Raw genomic sequence first — 23,301 nt, 5'->3', positions numbered from 1 at the left:
CCAACTGTCAGTGATAAAGGATTTGTGAAAACATCTTGAGTTTGAGGTGTACATGGCACTGTGTGAACTTTTAATGAGCACTCTGTGTATGTGCGTACATATGCATGGGTTTTCATTTACATTTAACAATTTTTTTGAGTTAACCATTAGCATTACACTATGAAAATAGCAAAAGAAATTTACTCTGTTACATATCTCTTTTTTTTTGTACTTCAACTCTAGCAAAGTATGAAGAAAGATAAAGAAGGGGAAGAAAAAGGGAAGCGAAGAGGATTCCCCAGTATCCTGGGACCCCCACGGAGACCAAGCCGTCATGACAACAGTGCAAGTATGTTGACGTTTGAAGTGGTATGTTTTCAGTATTCTAGACCCTCTTCATATCAGAGGCTTCTTGGCTAGAGTGACTTTCTGGAAAAAGGAGTTGTTAAGATGATGTTGCTGAACTCTTAATATGCCTTGTTTCTGTTCAGCATTATTTCCGAACTGAGTACCCCCTATCTTGCTACATAATTGTCATGAACATCTTTAGAGGCAGTATTCTGTCAAATGTCCATAACATAGTTTACTTACCTCTTCTGATTCTGTTTGCTTTCAACTTGTGTTCGTTAAATTTTTTTAAAGAAGTGTATATATGCCTCTCCACCACACTGTTTAGTCTCTTTATACATACTTACTTAGTCTCCTTACTTCTAAAATTTCTCCACATCTCCAGTTTATTTTCTGATTTTCCTTCTGCCTCAGGCCCAATGAAGAGAGATCAGCCCACTTGGGATGGCTGCAGGAGAAATAGAGATGGGAAGGGGTCATGTGATGGTTCTTATCTCAGGCAGTACCACATTTGAAAACACTGAAGCCAGGTGCAGTGGCTCTTGTCTATAATTCCAACACTTTGCGAGGCCAAGGTGGGAGGATCATTTGAGTTGGGAGTTCGAGACCAGCCTAGGCAACACAGAGAGACCCTCCTCTACAAAAACAACCACCACCACCAAAGTGAGCTGGGTATTATGGTGTATGCATGTAGTCCAAGCTACTTGGGAGGCTGAGGTAGGAGGATTGCTTTAGTCTGGGGAGTCAAGGCTGCTGTGAGCCATCATCTCATCACTAAACTCTAGCCTGCATGACAAAGTGAGACACTGTCTCAATAAAAAAAAGATATTGGCATGGTAGGGTGGTGGGAGTGAAACTGTGATAGTGAATGTCCCACACAATGAGGAGTCCTTACTCAAATGCCAGTAGTGCCCCTTGTTGAGAAACATGGAGAAGGTGGGAAATTTTCAGAGAAAGTTAAAGAGATGGTGGATTTCACAGATGCTATCCATGAGTTCCAAGGGATATAAAAGAAGAATTTGAGGAATTAGGGAAGGTGGGGTTAGATTAGGGTATAAAAAGTTGTGTGAGGGTGTAGAATGCTATGGAGGATGAAGACCATAGTGGGAGTCTTTGGCTTCTGGTGGTGACTTTGTGAACAGGATAATTAGCAGGATGGGGATTGGTCTGGATGATCTTCAGGCACATTGTGCTGATGAAGTTGTGAGTGTTGGGGGAGAACTGGGATGGCAGCTTACTAAGAACTCACAAAAATAAAGGACTTCATCTTCATTCTTACAAATGAACAAAGCTCCACGTCTGTCTCTCAGCATTCCTCCTCCCTCTGTCCATGACTGCTCTCCTTATTTCCTTTTCTCATGACCCTCCTTCTTTCCCCACATCCTCCTCTTCCTCACCCTCATCCCTCCTCTATCTCCCCATCTTTCTCCTCTACCTTCCTCTCCCTTTTCTCTTCTCTTCTTCCTTCCTTCATCTGTCTGTATGTTTCTCTGTATAATAATTCACTATATATATTTTTAGGGTCCACCATGTTTCAGACATTGTTCCAGATTCTTTTACATTGTCGTTTTTTCCTTTCAGCTAGTTTGCAATACAGACTATTAACCATCATTTTCTGTTCAGTTGGCAGAGCCATGGAACTACAGAAGGCGCGCCACCCAAAGCACTTATCCACACCCTCATCTGTGAGTCCTGAACCTCAGGACTCTGCCAAGTTGCGCCAGAGTGGGTTAGCAAATGAAGGAACAGACACTGGATACCTGCCTGCCAATTCCATGTCTTCTGTAGCTTCAGGGGCCTCTTTTTCCCAGGAAGGAGGGAAAGAGAATGATACAGGTGAATCAATGCTATATAGTTCAGCTCAACTAAGCATCAAGATTTCAAAACAAACACAGTAACTGAAAAGTAGAGTGGCAAATTATTTTAATCAAGACTAAATCCTAGTTTAATTTTAACATTTTAATATGGTACAACCAATAATAAATCTGTGCTGAATGATAATTTTAGTTCTCATTTGTCCAAAAAGTATTTATTAAGCTCTCTGTCAGGCATTAGCTTTGTCCCAGATGTTAATGTGCAATAATTATACACAGATGCTTGCCTCATGCAGCTTTCTCTCTTGAGAGTGATAGTCACAGATATAATAGTTGTAAATTGTGCTAAGTCCAGTTAAGGAAAGGTAAAGGGAATATTGAGGTCAGTAACTGGTCAGTAGTTAGAGGCAGATGTAGGTGTCTAAAGAAGACTTTTTAAAAATCTGAGATTAACTAGAGATTTTATTTTTAAAAGTTAGTAGGAAGCCAGCTGAAAGAAAAGGTAGAATATGTGGGAAAGATACATAAGCAGTAGAATAGAGTTGTGAGGAGAGAGGAGATGAGATTTAGAGTGTATATAAAGGATAAGACTGCTTACTGAGAGAAAGAGTTCAGTAAGAAGAGCAAAGGAATTTGAAGAGTAAAGAAGGATATGAAGTAATTATTGTAGATAATTGGGCAAGGGGCTATTACCATATCTTCATCCTTGTTCTAATGGGTTTCTTAAGCAAGTGAGCTGGGATAATAGGTGGTTTTATTTGAAGAAGGGAGTGCCTGTCTATACCAGTGATTCAGGAGGTGGTTCAATTTCTGATGGTGACATGATCAAGAATGAAGCTCTGGGAGTGGTCCCTGCGGTGCCATAGAGGAGGCTGCTAGGGATGAAGACAGCAAGGAACCAAGGAGCCAGGAATTTGAATACCTCAATATTCGTGGGGTTTGAGATTACCAAGTGTGACTTTTTTCATGGAGAGGAAAACTTTGAGCCATAGGTTTAGCATTGCGAGATGAATGTTGTAAGGATGAAGAACATGTGATAATATCCAGAGCATGAGAGCCTCAATGGAGCAAGAGATTATACAAGAAGACAAGTCCGGCGCAGTGGCTCACGCCTGTAATCCCAGCACTTTGGGAAGCTGAGGCAGGTGGATCACCTGAGCTCAGGAGTGTGAGACAAGCCTGGCCAACATGGTGAAACCCTGTCTCTCCTAAAAATCCAAAAATTAGCCGGGCATGGTGGCATGCACTTGTAATCCTAACTCCTTGGGAGGCTGAGGCGGGGGAATCGCTTGAACCCAAGAGGCAGAGGTTGCAGTGAGCCAAGATTGCTCCATTGCACTCCATCCTGGGCAACAGAGCGAGACTCTGTCTCAAAAAAAAAAAAGAAGAAGAAAAGATAATGGTCCAAAAATCATATTGAGGAAAGGAAGACCATCCATCTCATCTCCACCCTGACATACACAATGTAAGACAGAAACACCAGTTTCTGTCTCAGAGGGCTGTAGCAGAAGAGGTAACCCCCTGGGAATAGGTAGGTTTCTACATAAGGCAAAAAAGTACAAGTGACATTCAGAAAAAATTCTGGGGATTTTGTCAAATATAGAACTCTGAAGTTGTTAGATTGAGTATATGCATTGATATTTCATGGCTCCCAGGACTCATTAAAATAAAAACATAGTAGGTGACAGATAAACAGAAACCATAAAGAGAAAGAAAGTAGAGGAAGGGAATATGTTATCAGGAAATAAGAGATTTTAACAAATACTTGGGAGATTGAAAGCAGGCAAGAGTAATTTGATGGATAAAATGTAAAGGAGTGGGCATGGTGGCTCACTCCTATAATCTCAGAACTTTGGGAGGCTGAGGCAGGAGAATTGCTTGAGCCTAGGAGTTCAGGACCAGCCAGGGCAATGTGATAAGACCCTGTCTCTACACTACAAAAAAATGAAAAAGTCAGCTAGTCAGATGGCATGTGCCTGTAGTCCTAGGTAATCTGGAGACTGAGGTGGGAGGATCACTTGATCCTAGGAGGGCAAGGCTGTAGTGAGCCATGTTTGTGCCACTGGACTTCAGCCTGGATGACAGAACAAGACCCTATCTCAGAAACAACAACAACAACAAAGAACCACAAGGAAAAATCATAAGGAAAGTCAGAGCCCATAATTTATTTAAATAGTTTAAGATAGAAGCCAATCTGCTCATTGGAACCCTGGAGAGACTTTGGGCTCAGAGTTCACATATGTTATACAGTGCAGGAATAAGAAATAGAGCTGAAAATGAAGAACTAATTGTAGATCTGTAATCAAAATAGTTATGTCAGCAGCTTCTAATCCCTTCATTATAGAGCAGTCTCTGTCACTTGTAGACTGGAAGGAAAAAACAGTGTGCTCTTTTTTAAAATAATTGAGTGAATTGTGTAGGGAAAGTTTAGTCCCGCCGCAGTGGACATTTGGGAGCCCAAAGCCTGACAGTAGGCATGCCAGTGACTTATTGTGCTCAGAGAGCTCTCAACTGTAATAGACCTGTTTCTAAATAGCAGCAGGAGAAAGCCAAGTCAGCCACGCACTTTCATCATTAAATACAAGCGTCATTACTCACTCTTGTTGTCAAGACATAAGATAACATATAATGCCAAACATATCAGACAGTGAAATAAAGAGAGAATACAAACAAACAAACAGAAAAACTTCCCCTAGAAGAAAAAGATAATTTGATAATAGACAAGAACTTAAGAAAATACTTCTAACTTAGGTAATATACTTGGGGACATTAAAGAAGTTATCTCTATAAAGCAAGAATAAGGAGAAGCATTCAGAGACAAAAAAATTTTTGATACAACTATTAAACACAGTAACATCTGTTATATTACCAATTTCTGTGTGATAAATTACCCCAAAACTTAATGGCTTAACACAAAAAACATTTATCTTTTTGGTGGATGAAGAACTCTAGAGCAGCTTAGCTGGTTGGTTCTGGGTTGGGGTCTGTCACAAAGTTGCAGTCAAGATATATCAGCCAGTCATCAGAAAACTTAATGGGTAGCCCATTTCTATGGCCACTCAGGTGGCTGTTGGCAAGAGGCCTTAGCTCCTTGCTCATGCCCTTGGCCTCTTGCCACATGGACTTTTCCGTAGAGATACTTGAGTGTCCATGAAATAGTAGTTATCTTTTCCTGAGTAACCCAAAAAAGAGAGCAAAAAGGAAGCTCCAGTGTCTTTTCTGACTCAGTCTCTGTAGGTGCACTCTGTCACTTCCGCAAGTTGGAAGCAAGTCACTAAATCTAGCCCACACTCAGGGAGGGAGGAATTAGGCTCCACCCCTGAGGGGAAGAATATAAAAAAATGTGTTGATATGTTTTCAGACAACCACAACTGTCAGTATTTAAAGGAAAAAAGAAGTCCATAAAATTAAAGTCAAGGAAATATTTTAAGAGTGTACATCAGAAATATGAAAGGATAGAAATTTGAGAGAAAAGAATTATGTAGAGAACCACTACAGAGGGCCAACATCTGTCTCTTTCACAAAAATGTCAGCTGAGGACATGGAGAAGAGATAGTTAAACAACAGGAGAATGTTTCCCAGAGTTGAAAAAGAACACCCATCTTCACCCTAGGTAGAAAGGGCCTACTGAAAACCATCTATAATGAATGCTTTTTAAAAATTCCATTGGTAACATGTCCTTTGAAATTTTAGTACACCAGGGATAAGTCCTAAAAGCTTTCAGAGAAAAAAACAATGGGGATTATGCTGCATCACATGCCTCATCCTAACACTGGGTTCTGAAATAAAAAAGCCATGCCTTCAACTTCCTGAAGGAAAATGGTTTTGAACTTAGCATCCTATATCCATCCAAGCTCTTCATCAAATATGAAGAAAGAATAAAGACATTTTCAGATACGCAGGGATCCACAGTTTAACCGGAATGTACCCTTCCCTTTAAAATCATTTGAGGATACACATTCCAGCAACATGAGAGAAACAATTAAGAAAGAATATGTCACGAGATCCTGGAAACACCCAGGAGAGTGGCAAAGGGCAGTTCTAAAATGATGGTTGTGTCACAGGCCAAGGGAGCCACTGCTCCAGGTTGGAACACAAGAACATCACGGATCAGAAAAGGGGGATCTTAGGCAGTGGATAGCATGAAGCTGCAGAGGTAATAAATGTTCTGTTTGAAGTGGCCTATGGATTGCATCATTGGACCCATAGGAAAAAACATATAATCCTAACTAGTATACTTCTTAATTTGGCAGGAATAATGTATATATGGATGTTGTAGATGACACTATATATATGTCATAAGCACTCTTCATTGGTTTTCAGACTTAGAATCACCCTACCAGCCTAAATGGAATAGTTCATTATGGCTGCAGATTAGAATATAAATGTAAAAAATTCTTTTAATGATGCAAGTAAAAAATGTAATTGAAAGAAATGAAAAGTAGAAGGAAGGAAACACAATTAGAGGGAGGGAGGATGTTGACACTGAATACCTAATCTGACACAGAAGAACGTTGAGGTACTAACTTTTTGATAGTACAAAAACATAGATATGTCATTTATATTTAGGTAGTAACTAATAATCCAGCTAGTAGTATTGATAAAACTGTTAAATATTGGGAAGAAATGGGGGAAAGTGAAGGTGGAAAGTGTAAGTCAATAAAATCCTCACAGGGGAAAGAAATAGTTATTACCTAAAGGTAATAAATCCTGAAAAAGAGGTTATTATTTGTAGTTGTACTACTATAATAACTCACATTTGAAAGTATGAAGAATTGATACTGAGGGTAGACAAGGATAGCATGGGAGAATGTTGTTCCTCATCGTATACTCTTCTGCACTATGTGAGTCGTCACTATTTCTTATGTTAATTTTTAAGAAGCAATTTTAAAAGTGATTTTTCTGACCAAGCATGGTGGCCCACACCTGTAATCCTAGCACTTTGGGTGGCCAAGGCAAGAAGATTGCTTGAGCCCAGAAATTCAAAACTAGCCTGGGCAACATAGCAGAACCCCATCTCTATGAAAAATTTGAAAATGAGCCAGGTGTGGTGGCACACAACTGTAGGCCCAGCTACTTAGAAGGCTGAGATGGGAGGATCACATAAGCCTGGGACACCGTAGTTTTGTATATTAAATTTTTAGCTCTAGTGAACCTGCAGTTGTTTAAATAAGAATGTAGCTATGGATTAGGTTGAAGCTCCTCTGGGAACAAATTTTTTTTGGTGACCAGTGACTTTATTAAGTGGTAACACTCTTCAAATGTCTGACTTTTGTCTACAGGATCAAAGCAAGTTGGAGAAACTCCAGCACCTGGAGACACCTTAGATGGGACACCTCGTACTCTCAATACTGTCTTTGATTTCCCAGCACCTCCATTAGACCAAGTGCAGGAGGAGGAATGTGAAGTAGAAAGGTAATTCAGTGATATCTTACAGAGGCTTAGAGCATTACCTATAAAATATATATTATTTCCGTACTTTTGTAGCATTCTAGCACTTAAGCCTGGCATGGTGGTATGTGCCTATAATCCCAGCTACTTGAGAGGCTGAGGCAGGAGAATCAGTCACTTGAACTCAGGAGTTTGAGACCAGCCTGGGCAACATAGTGAACCCCCACTTCAAACTGTAAAAAATAAAATAAAATAAATAAATAAGTTGGGTACAAAAAAGAACTAAAACACCATTTCAGAACTTGTTACTGAAATTTAGAAAGGTACTCAAATTTTCTTCTATTTATTTTATATTAAATTATTACGATATCCCAAAGAATTATTTATCAAGCTGTTGAAGTGTAACCTAGCTTTGAGTGTCTTTAGTATAAATCTCTTGATCACCATTTTGTTTTCATGTTACTCTTTCCTCTCCATTGTTTTAGGGTGACTGAACATGGGACTCCAAAGCCCTTTCGAAAGTAAGTAAATCCCAAGCAGCTTTCAATAAACGCACATTTTAAGAAACGTAATCTTTTTCCCTCCAAAGTTTTATTTTAAAAGAAAAGAAACCCTATATACAAATCTGTTATATAGTTTAAAAGAAAGCTCTTAAGAAACACCAGTCATTGAAAAGCTGTGTTTTGAAGTATATATAAGTCAGCCATTTGTAGGAGAGGATGAAATTTCAGGCTCTGTCCTAAGTCCGATTCAGGAATCTGATTAGAATTTATTGTAATGTAAAGACTTGGGCTGTTGCCCATTGTCCACCTGAAGTCCTCAAATTAAATTCACCGTTTTTCTTCAAAGGTTTGACAGTGTAGCTTTTGGAGAAAGTCAAAGTGAGGATGAACAATTTGAAAATGACTTAGAGACAGATCCGCCCAACTGGCAGCAGCTTGTTAGTCGAGAAGTGTTATTGGGACTAAAACCTTGTGAGATCAAGAGACAGGAAGTGATTAATGGTGAGTGTAATCAATTTGTTGTTGTTTACAGATACTGAGTTTTGTCAGAGAAAATTAAATCTCTCAGCCTTGGACTTTGCTTCAAAGTTTCTCCTAGCCTTTTAAACAAAGAGGAAATTAAGCTGGACAGATAATCCTTGAACTCAAGAAAATGCAAATGCTTCTGTGATGCTTATCGATAATTTAAAAGGAAAACGTGTTTAGTCTTTAAGATATTTAAGATTCATAGCATTATAGATCTTTAAGTTGAAAAATCATTGTAACAACTAAGTTATTTTTCTACGTAGATTTTAAATGAGGAAGGTAAGGCCCAGGGGGATTGAATTCATCAAGATCATACGGCCGATAATTTATAAGGAAAAAATTTTGTTTCAGGTCTTTCTGTATCCAAGTGCAGTGTTCTTTATGTACCCTAGCATGTGTGTGATAAATGTGTGGAATGGATGCTGTGCCCTTTACTATCCTTAGCATGTGATTTGAATAAATATCTTGTCTCTGACAATACTAAGACCTAATGAAATTATAAGTCTGACCCCAGAAATGAGTGTTTATAGGCAAATTAGATAACCAAAAGTACTATTATTTCTTAAGAGGGCTCAAGTTCAAGGCTGTATGATGTTGGGGCTTACAGTTTTCTAATGATAGAGTTGTGATAGGTGGGTGTTATTGTAAACAGATGGATGAGTTTGGGGATACATTAAAAAGAAGAGTTCTGAATGATATTTTTTATTTGTTAGTATTAACTCTCACAGCCAGTATGTAGGATAATTTATTGGGATCAGAATGACTTCTGAGACATATCATCCTTTCTATATGTTAAATAATTTATTATACAATTTATTTGCTACGCCACTCCAACTAAAGACTATGATTGATCCCATGGAATTTTTCTAAGTAAGGCAACATTTCATATCTCTTTCCTGCTCAGAGTTGTTCTACACTGAAAGAGCTCATGTTCGAACACTGAAGGTTCTTGATCAAGTGTTCTATCAGCGAGTGTCCAGAGAAGGAATTCTGTCACTCTCAGAGCTACGGAAAATTTTTTCAAACTTGGAAGATATTCTTCAACTTCATAGTAAGAGAAATGACTCTGATCTTTGCCCCTAACATTTCCAATAGAGAAAAGATTGTAAGCATAAAGTTTTGCAAATGTACCCACGTTAGTATTCCTGAAATTATATGTGAGAATGTAACATACATAAAGGAATGATTGGACCTTTTACTAGATCCTTTTCCTCACAATCAGTCTTTCATATACAATGTGTCAACATAGGGCTTCCAGTCTAAAGTCAGTGCCTAAGGTGAAAAACACAAATAGTCAAAATCACCCTTGAAAATTTCCTGTCAATTATAGTATGTATCTCTTTAAATATATATATCCAATATAATAATATATGTATAAATGTATTTTGTAAATAGTAGTATATGGTATATAATCACATGGTTGGATAATTTTCAGGAATTGTTTTTATTTTGTTGAGACAGAGTCTCGCTCTGTTGCCCAAGCTGGAGTGCAGTGGCGTGATCTTGGCTCACTACAATCTCTAGCTCCTGGGTTCAAGGGATCTACCCACCTCAGCCACCTGAGTAGCTGGGATTACAGGCATGCACCACCACGCCCAGCTCATTTTTGTATTTTTCATAGAGACAGGTTTCACAATGTTGGCCAGGCTGGTCTCCTGACCTTAAGTGATGCACCCGCCTCCCTCGTCCTCCCAAAGTGCTGGGATTACAGGCATGAGCCACAGCGCCTGGCCTCAGGAATTGTTTTATTGTTTTGTTGCTTGGAACACTTGGAATAAGTATATAAAAATTCTACCTTGTTGACATTTCTTGGTTGAAGTCATCTTGGACTTTTGTGGACAGTAATATGATGTTCCTCTGGTTTATAGGTCACTATTTCTCTATGACCCTTAATTTTCTGCCTTTCTTTTTCATGTCATCACTGCCTATAAACACCTGTTAACCAGATTGATACCTTTTATTCCTTGTGGGTAATCTTAGGTTTCACAGGCATGCATTGACAAGTGCAGGCTTGATTACATCCATTTCCTGTAAACTTACACATTTTGAGAGGATCAGTGAACAGAATTACTTGTACTGTATAAATTCAAGTTCTTTTTGAGCATGATTATAGATGAAGTCTTGAGGTTAAATGAATATTTGATGCAACTACCATGTATGTAATGTACTAGTTTCCAAAAATGTTTTTTGTGTAGCACCTGTTTTTCAGATAGAGCTTATAATGTCTAGATGTATAATCACTATGTCCAGATTTATATTTAAGGAGGTTTTAAGCAGCTATACTACTGTGAAAATTCTCTTTAAAAAAAAAAATAGCTATACTGTACTACCAGTAATTCTGTCTACACTTAGTGTGTTACTAATATTTTTCTATTTTTAATTTTTAGTTGGGTTGAATGAACAAATGAAGGCTGTTCGAAAGAGGAATGAAACTTCTGTTATCGATCAGATTGGGGAAGATTTGCTTATGTGGGTAAGGAAATTTTTGGTTTTTAAAAATATTTTTATGGACACTTGATGGTCACATTCAAGGTTAAGTAACTAACCTTTCCAAATATGCAAACTCACCCATTTTGCAAAGTTAATGTAAAGCTGAAAAAGGTCAAGCATAGAGTCCATTTCAAGAAATCACCTTTTTTGCTCATCTGTAAGAAGCTACCCCTTAACTATTAAAGTCATACCATGAGATTGCAGGGATGCAGTCACATCTTAAGTCTCCACTCTAATCCTGTTTTTTTTGCAGTTACTTTTTACACTGAAGTCTTGAACCCCTCAAAGTCACCTAAGAGGGTTGGAATCAACTTCTTCCAAACTCCTGTTAATATTGATATTTTGACCTCCTCCTGTGAATCATGAACATTCTTAATGGCATCTAGAATGTTGAATTTGTTTCAGAAGGCATTCGGTTTGCTTTGCCCAGATCCGTCAGCGGAATCACTATTACGGCAGCTTAAATAATAAATAATAAGACTTGAAAGTCAAAATTACTCCTTGATCCATGAGCTGCAGAATGGATATTGTGTTTGCAGGCCTGAAAACAACATTAATCTCTGTGTACGTCTCCATCAGAAGTCTTTAAGTGACCACGTGTATTATCGATGGGCAGTAATATTTTTAAAATAACCTTTTCTTCTGAGCAGTAGGTCTTAACAGATGTACTGTCATCTAGGCTTTGTTGTTTCATTTATGGAGCACAGGCAGAACAGATTTAGCATTATTCTTAAGGGTCCCAGGGATTTCAGAATGGTAAATAATCATTGGCTTCAATTTAAAGTCCCTAACAAGAGTGCTGGCCTTCCTTTTGACAAGTTGAAGTCAGGCATTGATTTCTCCTCTCTAGCCATGAAAGTCCTAGATGGCATCTTCTTTCAATAGAAGGTTGTTTCATCTACATTGAAAATCTGTTGTTTAGTGTAGGCATTGTAATCAACTGTCTCAGGTACGTCTTCTGGTAACTTACTATAGCTTCTACTGTTATATCAGCCCTTGCAGCATCACTTTGTACTTCTTATGGAGACAACTTCTTTTCTTAAATCTCATCAATCTACCCCTATTACCTTTAAACTCTTCTGCAGCTTCCTTAACTCTCAGACTTCATAGAATTGAAGAGAACTGGGGGCTTGCTTTGTGTTAGGCTTTGGCTTAAGGAAATATTATGGCTGGTTTCATTTTCTTTATACAAACCATTCAAACTCTCTCCATATCAGCAATAGGCCGTTGCACTTTCCTCTTGTTCATTTGTTCATTGGAGTAGCACTTATTTTTTCTTTGTGTTGACAAGTTGGCCATTTAGCATAAGAGCTTTTGGCCTGTCTCAGCTTTTGACATCCCTTCATTACTAAACTTAATCATTTCTAGCTTTTAATTTCTAGTGAGAGACATGCGACTTTTCCTTTCACTTGAACCCCTAAAGACCATTACACCATTGTTAATTGGCCTAAATTCAATATTGTGTCTCAGAATAAGGAGGCCCAAGGAGAGGGAAGAGGTAAGAGGGAATGGCCAGTTGGCGGGGCGGTCAGAACACACAACATTTATCCATTAGGTTTGCCACTGTATGTGGGTGCAGTTCATGGTGCCCCAAAACAATAAATAGTAACATCAAAGATGACTGATCACTGATCACCATAACAGATATAATAAAATGAAACAGCTTAAAATATTATAAGAACTACCAAAATGTGGCACAGAGACATGACATGAGCATGTGGTTTTGGAAAAATGGCACCAACAGACTTGCTCAGCGTTGCCAGAAACCTTCAATTTGTAAAAAATGCAGTGTATGCAAAGTACAATAAAAATATGAGGTATACCTGTACCTCTAAAAAGAAAGTTGAGGAAGAGCAGAATGGTGGTTAGTAACTGTCACGTACAAAGCATTAATTTAGAAGAAGGCATTGGCCAGAAATCATTAAAGCAAAAATCATAAATAGGCCTTTAGATTTTACTCTTGCTTTTTAAAGTCATTTTGGAGAGTATTTTTCCAGTATTGTTTCCTTAAGATCACTTTACATGTACAGACAATCCTTGACTTACTATGGTTCCAGCGTCAACGATTTTTTTACTTTGCAGTGGTGGGAAAGTCATACACATTCAGTAGAAACCATACTTTGAATTTTGAATTTTAAACTTTTCCTGAGCTTGGCAATATGTGTTGTGTTACTCTTGATGCTGGGCAGCAGCGTTGAGCCACAGCTTCTGGTCAGCTATGTGATCACAGGGTAAACAACTGCTCTGCAGTGTACTGTACTGCCAGATGATTTTGCCCAGCTGTAGGCTAATGTAAGTGTTCTGAGCACGTTTAAAGTAGGCTAGGTCAAGCTATGGTATTTAGTAGGTCAGTGTATTAAATGCATTTTCAACTTAAGATATTTTCAATTTTTGATGGTTTTATTAGAATATAACTCCATCAGAAATCAAGGAACCTGAACCTAAACTGCTTGTAAAACTGCTGTAGAACTGCTTAAGGTTGGGGCCATTGTTTTCTTTGGTAAACCCAGCTGCTCTTTGTAGTTGTGTGGTGCTTTGATTGACTAACATGCCAAAAATGCTGCCAGACTCATTGTTAAACATGTTGAGTGTCATATTTATCATAAAGTAAGAATACAAAATTGGAGTGACCTATTAAAACATTGCTCTGTATGTGTCCTACTTGAAAAAATACTCTGAATTTATCCATAAATGCGCTACAGAAGGGCGTTTTACAAAATGCCTTTATGTACAAACTTTTCAGAATATGGCTTTAAATGGAAGATTATATGGAAAACATCTTTGTAAACCATAAAGCAATTATCTACAAGTATAGAGGTAGTATTAAAAAACAATGTAGGCCGGGCACGGTGGCTCACACCTGTAATCCCAGCACTTTGGGAGGCCGAGGCGGATGGATCATGAGGTCAGGAGTTGGAGACCAGCCTGGCCACGGTGGTGAAACCCCATCTCTACAGAAAATACAAAAAAATTAGCTGGGTGTGGTGGTGGGCGCCTATAATCACAGCTCAGGAGGCTGAGGCAGAGAACTGCTTGAACCTGGGAGGTAGAGGTTGCAGTGAGCTGAGATTGCGCCACTGCAGTCCAGCCTGGGCGACAGAATGAAACCCCATCAAAAAAAAAAAAAAAAAATGTATTTCACTTATAAGCGCACCTTCTAGTAAATCACTTCTTAGATGTTTAGCCATCAGAAACCTTAAAATCATGGTATATGCAAACTTAAATTAACAAATTAAAAAATATTTGTGAGAAGTATAATTTTTAGCACAAGAATTCATAAACTTATTGATCTCCCCCAAGCCAGGTCCAGCTCCTGCACAGGTGAAACAGCAGGGATTTAATTTTTTTCAACCCAGAAAAGTTATTCTCTGCCCATGGTTGTAGTGAGTAAGAAAAATGCTAGTATACCAAGGATTTGCTTCCCAGGGTGGTAAGAGAGTAATTGTTGTAAAGGTGTTAGGGTGTAAGAAAATTAAATTTTAGGCCAGGTGAAGTGGCTCACTCCTGTAATCCCAACACTTTGAGAGGCCAAGGCAGGCAGATCACTTGAGATCGGGAGTTGACAACAAACTGCACCAAAAAGGTGAACCCCCCGCTTTTAAAAAAAAAAAAAAAAGAAAAGAGAAAAATGAAAATTTAATCCCAGTCTTCAGGCACTTTGTGTCTTATGTTCTCCAAATGTCAGCTTTTCTGTGCAGTTTACAAGTAGCAAATGCTGAAAGGTAATAGGTTGTGATAGGCTACAAGCAAGTAAATATTGGGACCGGGCGCAGTGGCTCATGCCTGAAATCCCAACACTTTGGGAGTCTAAGGCGGGCAGATAACCTGAGGTCAGGAGTTCGAGAACAGCCTGCCCAACATGGTAAAATCCTGCCTCTACTAAAAATACAAAAATTAGCTGGGTGTGGTGGGGTACACCTGTAGTCCCAGTTACTTGGGAGGCAGAGGTGAGAGAATCACATGAACCCCAGAGGCAGAGGTTGCAATGAGCTGAGTCTGTGCCATTGCGCTCCAGCCTGGGTGACAGAGTGAGACTCCGTCTTAAAACAAAAAAACAAATAGAAAACATTGGAATATGATCAGAAAAGGTCTGGATATGTCAAGGTCAAACCTTTTTAATGCAGAACCATTGCTATTCCACATAGATATGCAGTTCCGTATATTTTGTCACTTGAGAGTACTTATTGAAATGTTGAAATGATTCTGGTTGTCTGTCACTTTGGCCTTGTATAAGCTCAGTATCCCATTCTCTTTTGTTGTCTTTGCATTCTCGGCACAGTTCAGTGGACCAGGAGAGGAGAAATTGAAACATGCTGCTGCTACCTTTTGCAGTAACCAACCTTTTGCCCTGGAAATGATCAAGTCTCGTCAGAAAAAGGATTCTCGATTTCAGACTTTTGTGCAAGTGAGTTGAGTGAGTCATGTAAGAAAAAAAAATAAGGCAAGTTTTTATCAATTATCAGATAAACTGGGGGAATTCTGACTAAGACTTTAACAAAGATTGCATCTATGTTAATGTTGTTTTTTTGTGAGACAAGATCTTGTTCTGTTGCCCAGGCTGGAGTGCAGTGGCGTGATATCAGCTCACTGCAACCTCTGCCTCCTGGGTTCAAGTGATTCTCCTGCCTTAGCTTCCCCAGTAGTTGTGTTTACAGGCTCGTGCCACCACGCCCTGCTACTTTTTTGTATTTTTCGTAGAGATGGTGTTTCACCATGTTGGCCAGGCTGGTCTTGAACTCCTGACCTCAAGTGATCCACCTGCCTTGGCCTCCCAAAGTGCTGGGATTACAGGCGTGAGCCACTGTGCCCAGCCTCTGTTAATATTTTTAAAAGCTATACATTATCTCTCAAATTCCTGGAAGGTATAAAAATGATTTTGGAATGGCAAATAATAACAAATATATGTCAGGATTAAAATACTTGATATGGAAATCCACATTGCCATGAGGTTTTCAGGAAACAACCATATACACTATTAAGAGAATATTGTCAAAGCATGAGAGAATGGGCTTGTTCAGGGAAAAACCTAACAGCCATATTCATTGTGGTATATGAGTTAAGGGTCAGTAAACCATGGCCTGCAGACCATATCTAGCCTGTTACCTGTTTTTATAAAGTTTTTTGTAAACACGGTATACCACAAACACACCAGTTGACAGATTTCTCACAGTTGTTGTGGGATGTGGCTATGGTTTAGCAGGATCCTCCCTTCAGAGTTTGACCAGGCTGAGATCATAGCGTCAGCTGGAGCTGCAGTTCTCATCTGATGCTCAAGGTTATATTCTAAGCTCTCTGGTTGTTAGCAGAGTTCATTTATTTGTAAATGTATAACTGAGGTCCTACCTTGCTAGCTGTTGGCTAGGAACCAGTTTCAAGTCCTAGAGAACACAGATACCTCTGCCATATGGCCCTGTTAGGCAGTTTAGAAGTGGATGTTTGCTTTCTTCCAGGCCAGTAGGAATGTGGCTTTTTGACAGATTTGTTTTAAAGGCTCCTCTGATGAAGTCAAGCCCAGCCAGGACAATACCCTTTCTTATAATCTCAAAATTATGTGGTAGGAGCCTAATCATAGGAGTGATATCCCACTGTATTCACAGATTCCAGAATGTTCATACTCAAGGGCATAGGATTACACAGAGTATTTACACAAGAGGATGGAAATCTTGGAGGCCATATTAGAGTTCTTTACTTCACAGAGCCTTGTTCATTCATTTATGTATTCTCTATGGCTACTTTTGTGCCAAAACAGTAGAGCTGAATAATTGTGAGAGACTATATGGCCTGCAAAGCCTAAAATATTTACTAACTGGCATTTTACTAAAAACTTTGCAGACCCCTGATGTAGATGAGCTGGCATACTCAAAGTGGTTATCCATTGTGCCTACTTGGAATGGAAGATAACAAATCAGCAAACCAACTTTGGTAGGAATGTCAACCATAGGAAAGTAGACCTAGGTTTTCTGAATAGGTGAAGATAAAGCTGTTTTAATACAAGAAAGCAATACTTAAGAGTTGCTTATGGATGCTTTTAGTCCTTGCTTAAACAGATAACAAAGAAGCCACTGGTTTAGTGATAGAGGCTCTCTTCCCCCATTAGGTGATTAAAGGAGAAAGCTGAAGTATAGTGTGGCAATGATATATCTTGGCATTTTTTAAAGATCTTGATTTAATAAGCTTAACTGTGATGCATTAAACACTTATGGTGAATACATGGTACATGTTAATTATGGTTTTAATAAGAATTACAGATTCACTTATTTCACTTTAATTTTAGGATGCTGAAAGTAATCCACTGTGTCGTCGTCTTCAACTGAAGGATATTATACCCACCCAAATGCAAAGGCTTACTAAGTACCCACTTCTATTGGATAATATTGCCAAATACACAGGTACATTTTCACTGAAATAAAACAGCTTAGGAAAAAAAAACCTGTAAATAGTATCTTACAGCAGCCTGAATGGAGTTGGCTTTCCAAATAGTACGACAAGATTTTCTTTTTATTTTTTAATAGACAGGGTCTCACTCAGTCTTGCAGGCTGGAGTGCAGTGGCACACTCATAGTTTGCTGCAACCTCAGATCCCCGGGCTCAAGCATTCCTTCCATCTCAGCTTCCTGCATTGCTGGGACTACAGGTGTACATCACCACACCTGACTTTTTTTTTTTTTTTTGGAAGCAATAGGGTCTCACTATGTTGCACAGGCTGGTCTCAGACTCCTGGCCTCAAGCAATCCTCCCACCTCCCCAAGTGCTGTGATTATAGGCATGAGTCACCATGCCCCACCAAGATTTTCTAACAAGATACAATCTAGTCTTCTTCAGGCTGTTTGATTTAATGCACTCCATTAGTAGCTTTAGCACAGGGTATATCAAACTATGAATCATAGACTAAGTCATGTTCACTGTCTGCTTTCATAAATAAAGTTTTATTGGAGCACAGCCATGCTCATCTGTTTATGTACTGTCCCTGATTGCTTTTACATTATAACAGAGGAGTCAAGTAGTTTAATCAGTGATCATTTGGCCTTCAAAGTGTAAAATTATTTGGCCCTTACAGAAAAAGTTTGACCAACCTTGTTCTAGCCTACATCATTTTTGCTTTGAAGAAAAAATTCTGAGTTGAAGAGATGTTTTGTGTCTATCTATCTAATATCTATCTATGGCTTTTATTAAGACAAATTAATGCATTGTAATTCCAGCTCTCCGGTTTTGAAACATGAAGTGAATCTGTTTCTCAGTTAAGCTTTAAGCTCTTATACTTAGTTCTCATTAATAATGTAATGCAATTGAAGTCTTGTTTCTTGTGCCTGAGAGTTTGAATGCATAATTAGGAAATTTTTAATTATGATATCTGCTAACAAAGGTGGTTTACTCTCATACACATTAACCAACTCATACACATTAACTTTACTATATCTGCTGAGTGTAGTTGGACTATGGTTTGGAATGTTCTGATTTTGGTTTTTGTATTACAGACATGACATAGCCTCAATACATTTTTGTTTGCTTGTTTTTTGTTTGTTTTTGCTTTTTCGAGACGGAGCCTTGCTCTGTCGCCCAGGCTAGAGTGCAGTGGCGTGATCTCAGCTCACTGCAACCTCTGCCTCCCTGGTTCAAGCAATTCCTCTGCCTCAGCCTCCCGGGTAGCTGGGATTACAGGCGCATACCACCATGCCTGGCTAATTTTTTTTTTGTATTTTTAGTAGAGGTGGGGTTTTACCATATTGGCCAGACTGGTCTTGAACTCCTGACCTCAGGCAGTCCTTCTACCTCGGCCTCCCAAAGTGCTGAGATTATAGGCATGAGCCACTGTACCCAGCCACCTCAGTATGTTTGGTAAATTTCATCTTCTTTTAATGTGTAATCTATTTTCTTTCTTTAAATAAAATCTCAAATTCACAGAAACTTGTTTTGAAATTATTTTGAATTGTGTTATTAAAAATTTTTGTTTAACAAGTTCACTGGACATAATTATGTAGGCTATGCACTATGAAATTCCAGGGGAAGAAGGGATTTCCATTTTACAAAGTAAATGAGACCTGTTCTTCTGGAGTGTGTAATATAGTGACCCTGGTACTTTGGATAAAGCATCTCTTCTTGGATTTCAGGTTCTGTACTGTGATTTCTTTTTAAAGATTAGAATGTGTATTTTAAAGTACTGTTACAAGAAGTTTTACCTGTCCAAAGATGGCTTGAATTGAGGCTGACATAGGTTTTAAGCTCGTACAAAAATTTTCAAGGTCTTAATATGCTCTTAAAACTATTGAAATGAAATGAACTCTCATTTACATATATTTTAATGGTTTTTTGCTTATTTCCTCTATTTCACATTTTGGATTTCTTCCCCATATTTAGAATGGCCAACAGAAAGGGAGAAGGTGAAGAAAGCTGCAGATCACTGTCGTCAGATCTTAAATTATGTAAATCAGGCTGTCAAGGAGGCAGAAAACAAGCAGGTAAAAAAGAAAAGCAAGAAGATACAGGATGACATTGGGAGAACATTAAATTAGTATTATCTGGAATCTGTGAAATAGTTGTTAAAACTATCATTACCTGATGGATAGGAAGAACATTTGTTTACTGTTTGCACAGTTGACAGGTCAAGATCAACTTGTGATAGAATCAGAGTTGTAATTGACTTTTTGGAACATCTCAAGCCGCTTGTTTGCTCATTCATTTATCTGTTCATTCAGCAGATATTTATGTCTACTGTATGCTGGGCATACGGTACAGAGTAGTTGAGAACATGAGGGCAGTATCTGCCCACATTGAGCTTGTTTGCTAGGAGGATAGAAAGACATTTGACAGGATTGCAGTGCAAGTATTTTGTATCAGTTGTAATAGCTGCTCTCAGGGATAATTTCAGGATGCTGTGATATGTATCTATGGGGCCTAGCTTAGTTTGGGGATGTTAGGTGGTGCCTATTAGAGAAAATTTTCTTGAGGAATTGACATTTGAGCCAAACTCTGAAGGATGAGTGGAAGTGAACCAAAACAAATGTGGAAGGGTGCAACCCTAGAGGTGGAGGCAACATATGCAGAAGTCCTGATGGGAAAAGAAAGCATGGTCTGTTGGAGGAATTGAAAATTTAAATTAGTGTGGATCATGCCTAAAAAGCAAAGTCAGAGTGATATAAAATGAGGTAAAGTAGACCAAGGTCAACTCATAAGGGCCCTTTAGATAATGTTAGAGCTTTTGATTTTTATTCTAAGAGTAGTGGGAATTCAGTATAGACATGCAAGAATATAGTGTTCAGATTTTTACTATATAAGTATCACCCTTACTACTCTATGGAGAATGAGTTGAAGGAGGATAGTGATGAAAGAGCTCATTTATTAATCTCTTGCAGCAATCTAACATAGGTGATAGCAGCTTAGAGAAGGTGGAGAAGTATTTAGAAGGTAAAACTGACAGGACTTGATGACTGATTTGGAGAAAGAATTGAAGGAAAAGTGATGTCAAGAATAAACCCCCAGGTTTCTGGATTGCATATTTGGATGGACAGGATGAGTGGAGAAGCCCCAGATTTGTGGGGAAGATGAGTTCAGTTTGGGATATCAGGTAGACATATACAGTAAGCAGTTGGCTATATGGGTCCACCTCTAAGAGGACCATGTTGAAGATAAAAATTTAAGATTGTGAGCATACAGGGGCTAATTGAATCCATGAACATGGATGTAGTTTCTTAGGAGCTAAGTATGATTACAATTCTGTTGGTGAGGCTGTAGAAAACCTGGTACTTTCAACTGTGCTGTTCAGAGTGTAAAATGGTAGGACCCCAGAGGGATATATAGCAATGTTTATCTAAATTAAAAGTGTACGTACCCTTATATCTACCTTTTGACTCAGTAATTCTGTTCCTAGTGATTTACTCAAGAGAAATGAACCATATTAGAGTTCTTTACTACACAGAGCCTGTTCATTTGTGTATTCTCTGTGGCTACTTTTGTGCCAAAACAGTGGAGCTAAATAATTGTGAAAGAGACTTATGGCCTGCAAAGCCTAAATATTTACTAATTGACATTTTACTAAAAATTTTTCAGACCCCGGTAGAGAAGAGCTGGCATACCCAGACTGGTTTTCCATTGTGCCTACTTGGAGTGGCAGATGACAAATTAGCTAACCAACTTTGGCAGGAATGTCAACCATAGGAAAATGTACCTAGATTTTCTGAATAATAAAATATATCTTTATCTATAGATAAAGATATACTGACAGACAGACTTAGAGAAGAATGCTTATAGGAACTTTGTTCATAATAGCCAAAAGCTATTTATTAACAGAATTTATCAACAGAATGAATTTATCACCAGAATAGATAAACCAACTGTGGTATAGTTATAAAATAGAATGCTGGGAGTGATAAAAAAGGAATGCACTGCGAAGACACACAACATGGAAGAATCTCACAAACATGCTGAACGGGGAAAAAAACACATAGAAAAGAGTACATACCTATGATTCTATTTATATGAACTTCTAAGAGAGACCAAACTATTCTATGGTAGAAAAAAACAGAAAACCAGTTGCTGTTGGGGTCGTGGAGGTAGAAATTAACTGGGAAGAAGCTTGAGGAGACTTTCTAGGGTGATGATAAAATTTTCTATCTTGATAGAAATTTAGGTTACACAAATGTATAAGCATTTGTTAAAATTCATGGAACACACACTTAATATGTGTGTTGTACTATATGCAAATTTTACTTTTTAAAAAAAGAACTGTACTTGTTTTAGATGCTAAAATGCTTAGCGGTAAAGTGTACTTATATCTGTAATTTATTTTGAAATACAGCCAAAAAATAAGATGGACTGATGGATAGAGGGATGAATAAATAGATATATAATAAAACAAATATAGCAAATGTTAATTGTAGAATACAGATGGTAATGTATAAGTGTTCACTATACTCAATTAGACTTTTCCATGTATTTGGAAATAAATTTGCGGGGAAGATACATACCCTCTGATCCTACAGTTCTGGAAATTTATCCTACAGATATATCTACACAGGCGTACAAAGACATATATTTAAGTCCTCTTTACTACAGTAATGTTTGTTATAGAAGAGTTGAAGTAACTTAAATACCCATCAGTAAGGCATAGCGAAATAAATTATAGTTCATTTACAGAGTTTTATACCCTGTAGCCATTTATAAAAAAAAAAAAATGAAATAACTCCCCGTATGTGCTAATGTGGAACAGTCTCCAAGATATATTTACAAGTTATACCCCCCCCAACACACACACATATATGTGGGAGAATATGTATATGAATGTATTCTGCCATTTCAATGAGGAATACATATAGGAATACCAAAGGAATTCATGTGTGAATGTCATGCTACCATATATTGTTTTAAAAAAGGACATACATATACATACAGCATGCACAAAGACAAGCATGCTTATATATACATATATTCTGTTTGCATAGAATTTTTCTCAAAGGCTACCCAAGAAATGGGTATCAGTGATTGCTTCTTTAGAGGCAATTAAAGGGGGCAGGGCAATAGGACAAGGTTAGAAGGAGACTTTATTTTTTGCCTTATATCACCATCTGGATTTTGTACTGTGGGCATGATTTATATAGTCAGAAAGTAAATATAAGCTAGTAAGAGACCAATGACTTTGGAAAAAAGTTGAGAAAGAAAAGCCAAAGAGGTAGGAAGAAAACTAGGAGAGTATAATATCACTAAAGCCAAGGGAAGAGATTTTTTTTAAGAAAGAGTGAGTTTTCAGTCCTGTCTAGCATTGCAAAGAGCTCAGTAACATGGAGATTTTAAATGCTATCTGATTCAGAAACAGAGAAGTCATTAATGACCAAAGCACTAACCTTGGTTCTATCCTGCCTGATTTTCAGCGCCTAGAAGATTATCAGCGTCGCCTTGATACCTCCAGCCTGAAGTTGTCAGAGTACCCAAATGTTGAAGAGCTCAGGGTGAGAGATGGTCTAATCATAATTTTAAAATTAAAATAAAATTTACTAAAGACCGGGCAGGTAATTAACATCTCAATGGGAATATACATCACCTGAAGGAGTTCTTGTATCATAGATTATCTATATTTATGATTTTTTGCTGCCTTTTAAATGCCTGATCTGTATGAAGATTAGTCTTTCATTAAAGGACTATCTTGCATGAAACTGTAACTTTACATGACAACAGTTGGCAGGAGACTAAGGGACACTAGTTGTTACTAAATTTAATTTTATTGTGTTCTGTAGTTTGTTTGAGATAGGGTTTGAGACCCT

General features: G+C 38.1%; 1 protein-coding gene across 5 annotated transcripts in view; it reads left to right on the top strand.

Moving 5' to 3' along the window:
• ARHGEF12 (Rho guanine nucleotide exchange factor 12) overlaps positions 1-23,301 on the top strand; it is a 152,078-nt gene that overhangs the window by 113,647 nt on the left and 15,130 nt on the right. For all 5 annotated transcript variants that reach the window (XM_032285180.1, XM_032285179.1, XM_032285177.1 and 2 more), the window contains 11 exons: positions 223-328; positions 1,951-2,163; positions 7,424-7,556; positions 8,018-8,053; positions 8,382-8,536; positions 9,465-9,611; positions 10,948-11,033; positions 15,330-15,455; positions 17,325-17,439; positions 19,406-19,506; positions 22,912-22,989. In XM_032285180.1, coding sequence (XP_032141071.1) covers positions 223-328; positions 1,951-2,163; positions 7,424-7,556; positions 8,018-8,053; positions 8,382-8,536; positions 9,465-9,611; positions 10,948-11,033; positions 15,330-15,455; positions 17,325-17,439; positions 19,406-19,506; positions 22,912-22,989 — 1,296 coding nt within the window. The remainder of the gene's footprint in view (positions 1-222; positions 329-1,950; positions 2,164-7,423; positions 7,557-8,017; positions 8,054-8,381; positions 8,537-9,464; positions 9,612-10,947; positions 11,034-15,329; positions 15,456-17,324; positions 17,440-19,405; positions 19,507-22,911; positions 22,990-23,301) is intronic.

This window comes from Sapajus apella, unplaced genomic scaffold, assembly GCF_009761245.1.
Source record: "Sapajus apella isolate SASKATOON/1434 unplaced genomic scaffold, GSC_monkey_1.0 scaffold16, whole genome shotgun sequence".
NCBI classification, from domain to species: domain Eukaryota; kingdom Metazoa; phylum Chordata; class Mammalia; order Primates; family Cebidae; genus Sapajus; species Sapajus apella.
This window is presented reverse-complemented; position numbering and strand designations above follow the sequence as displayed.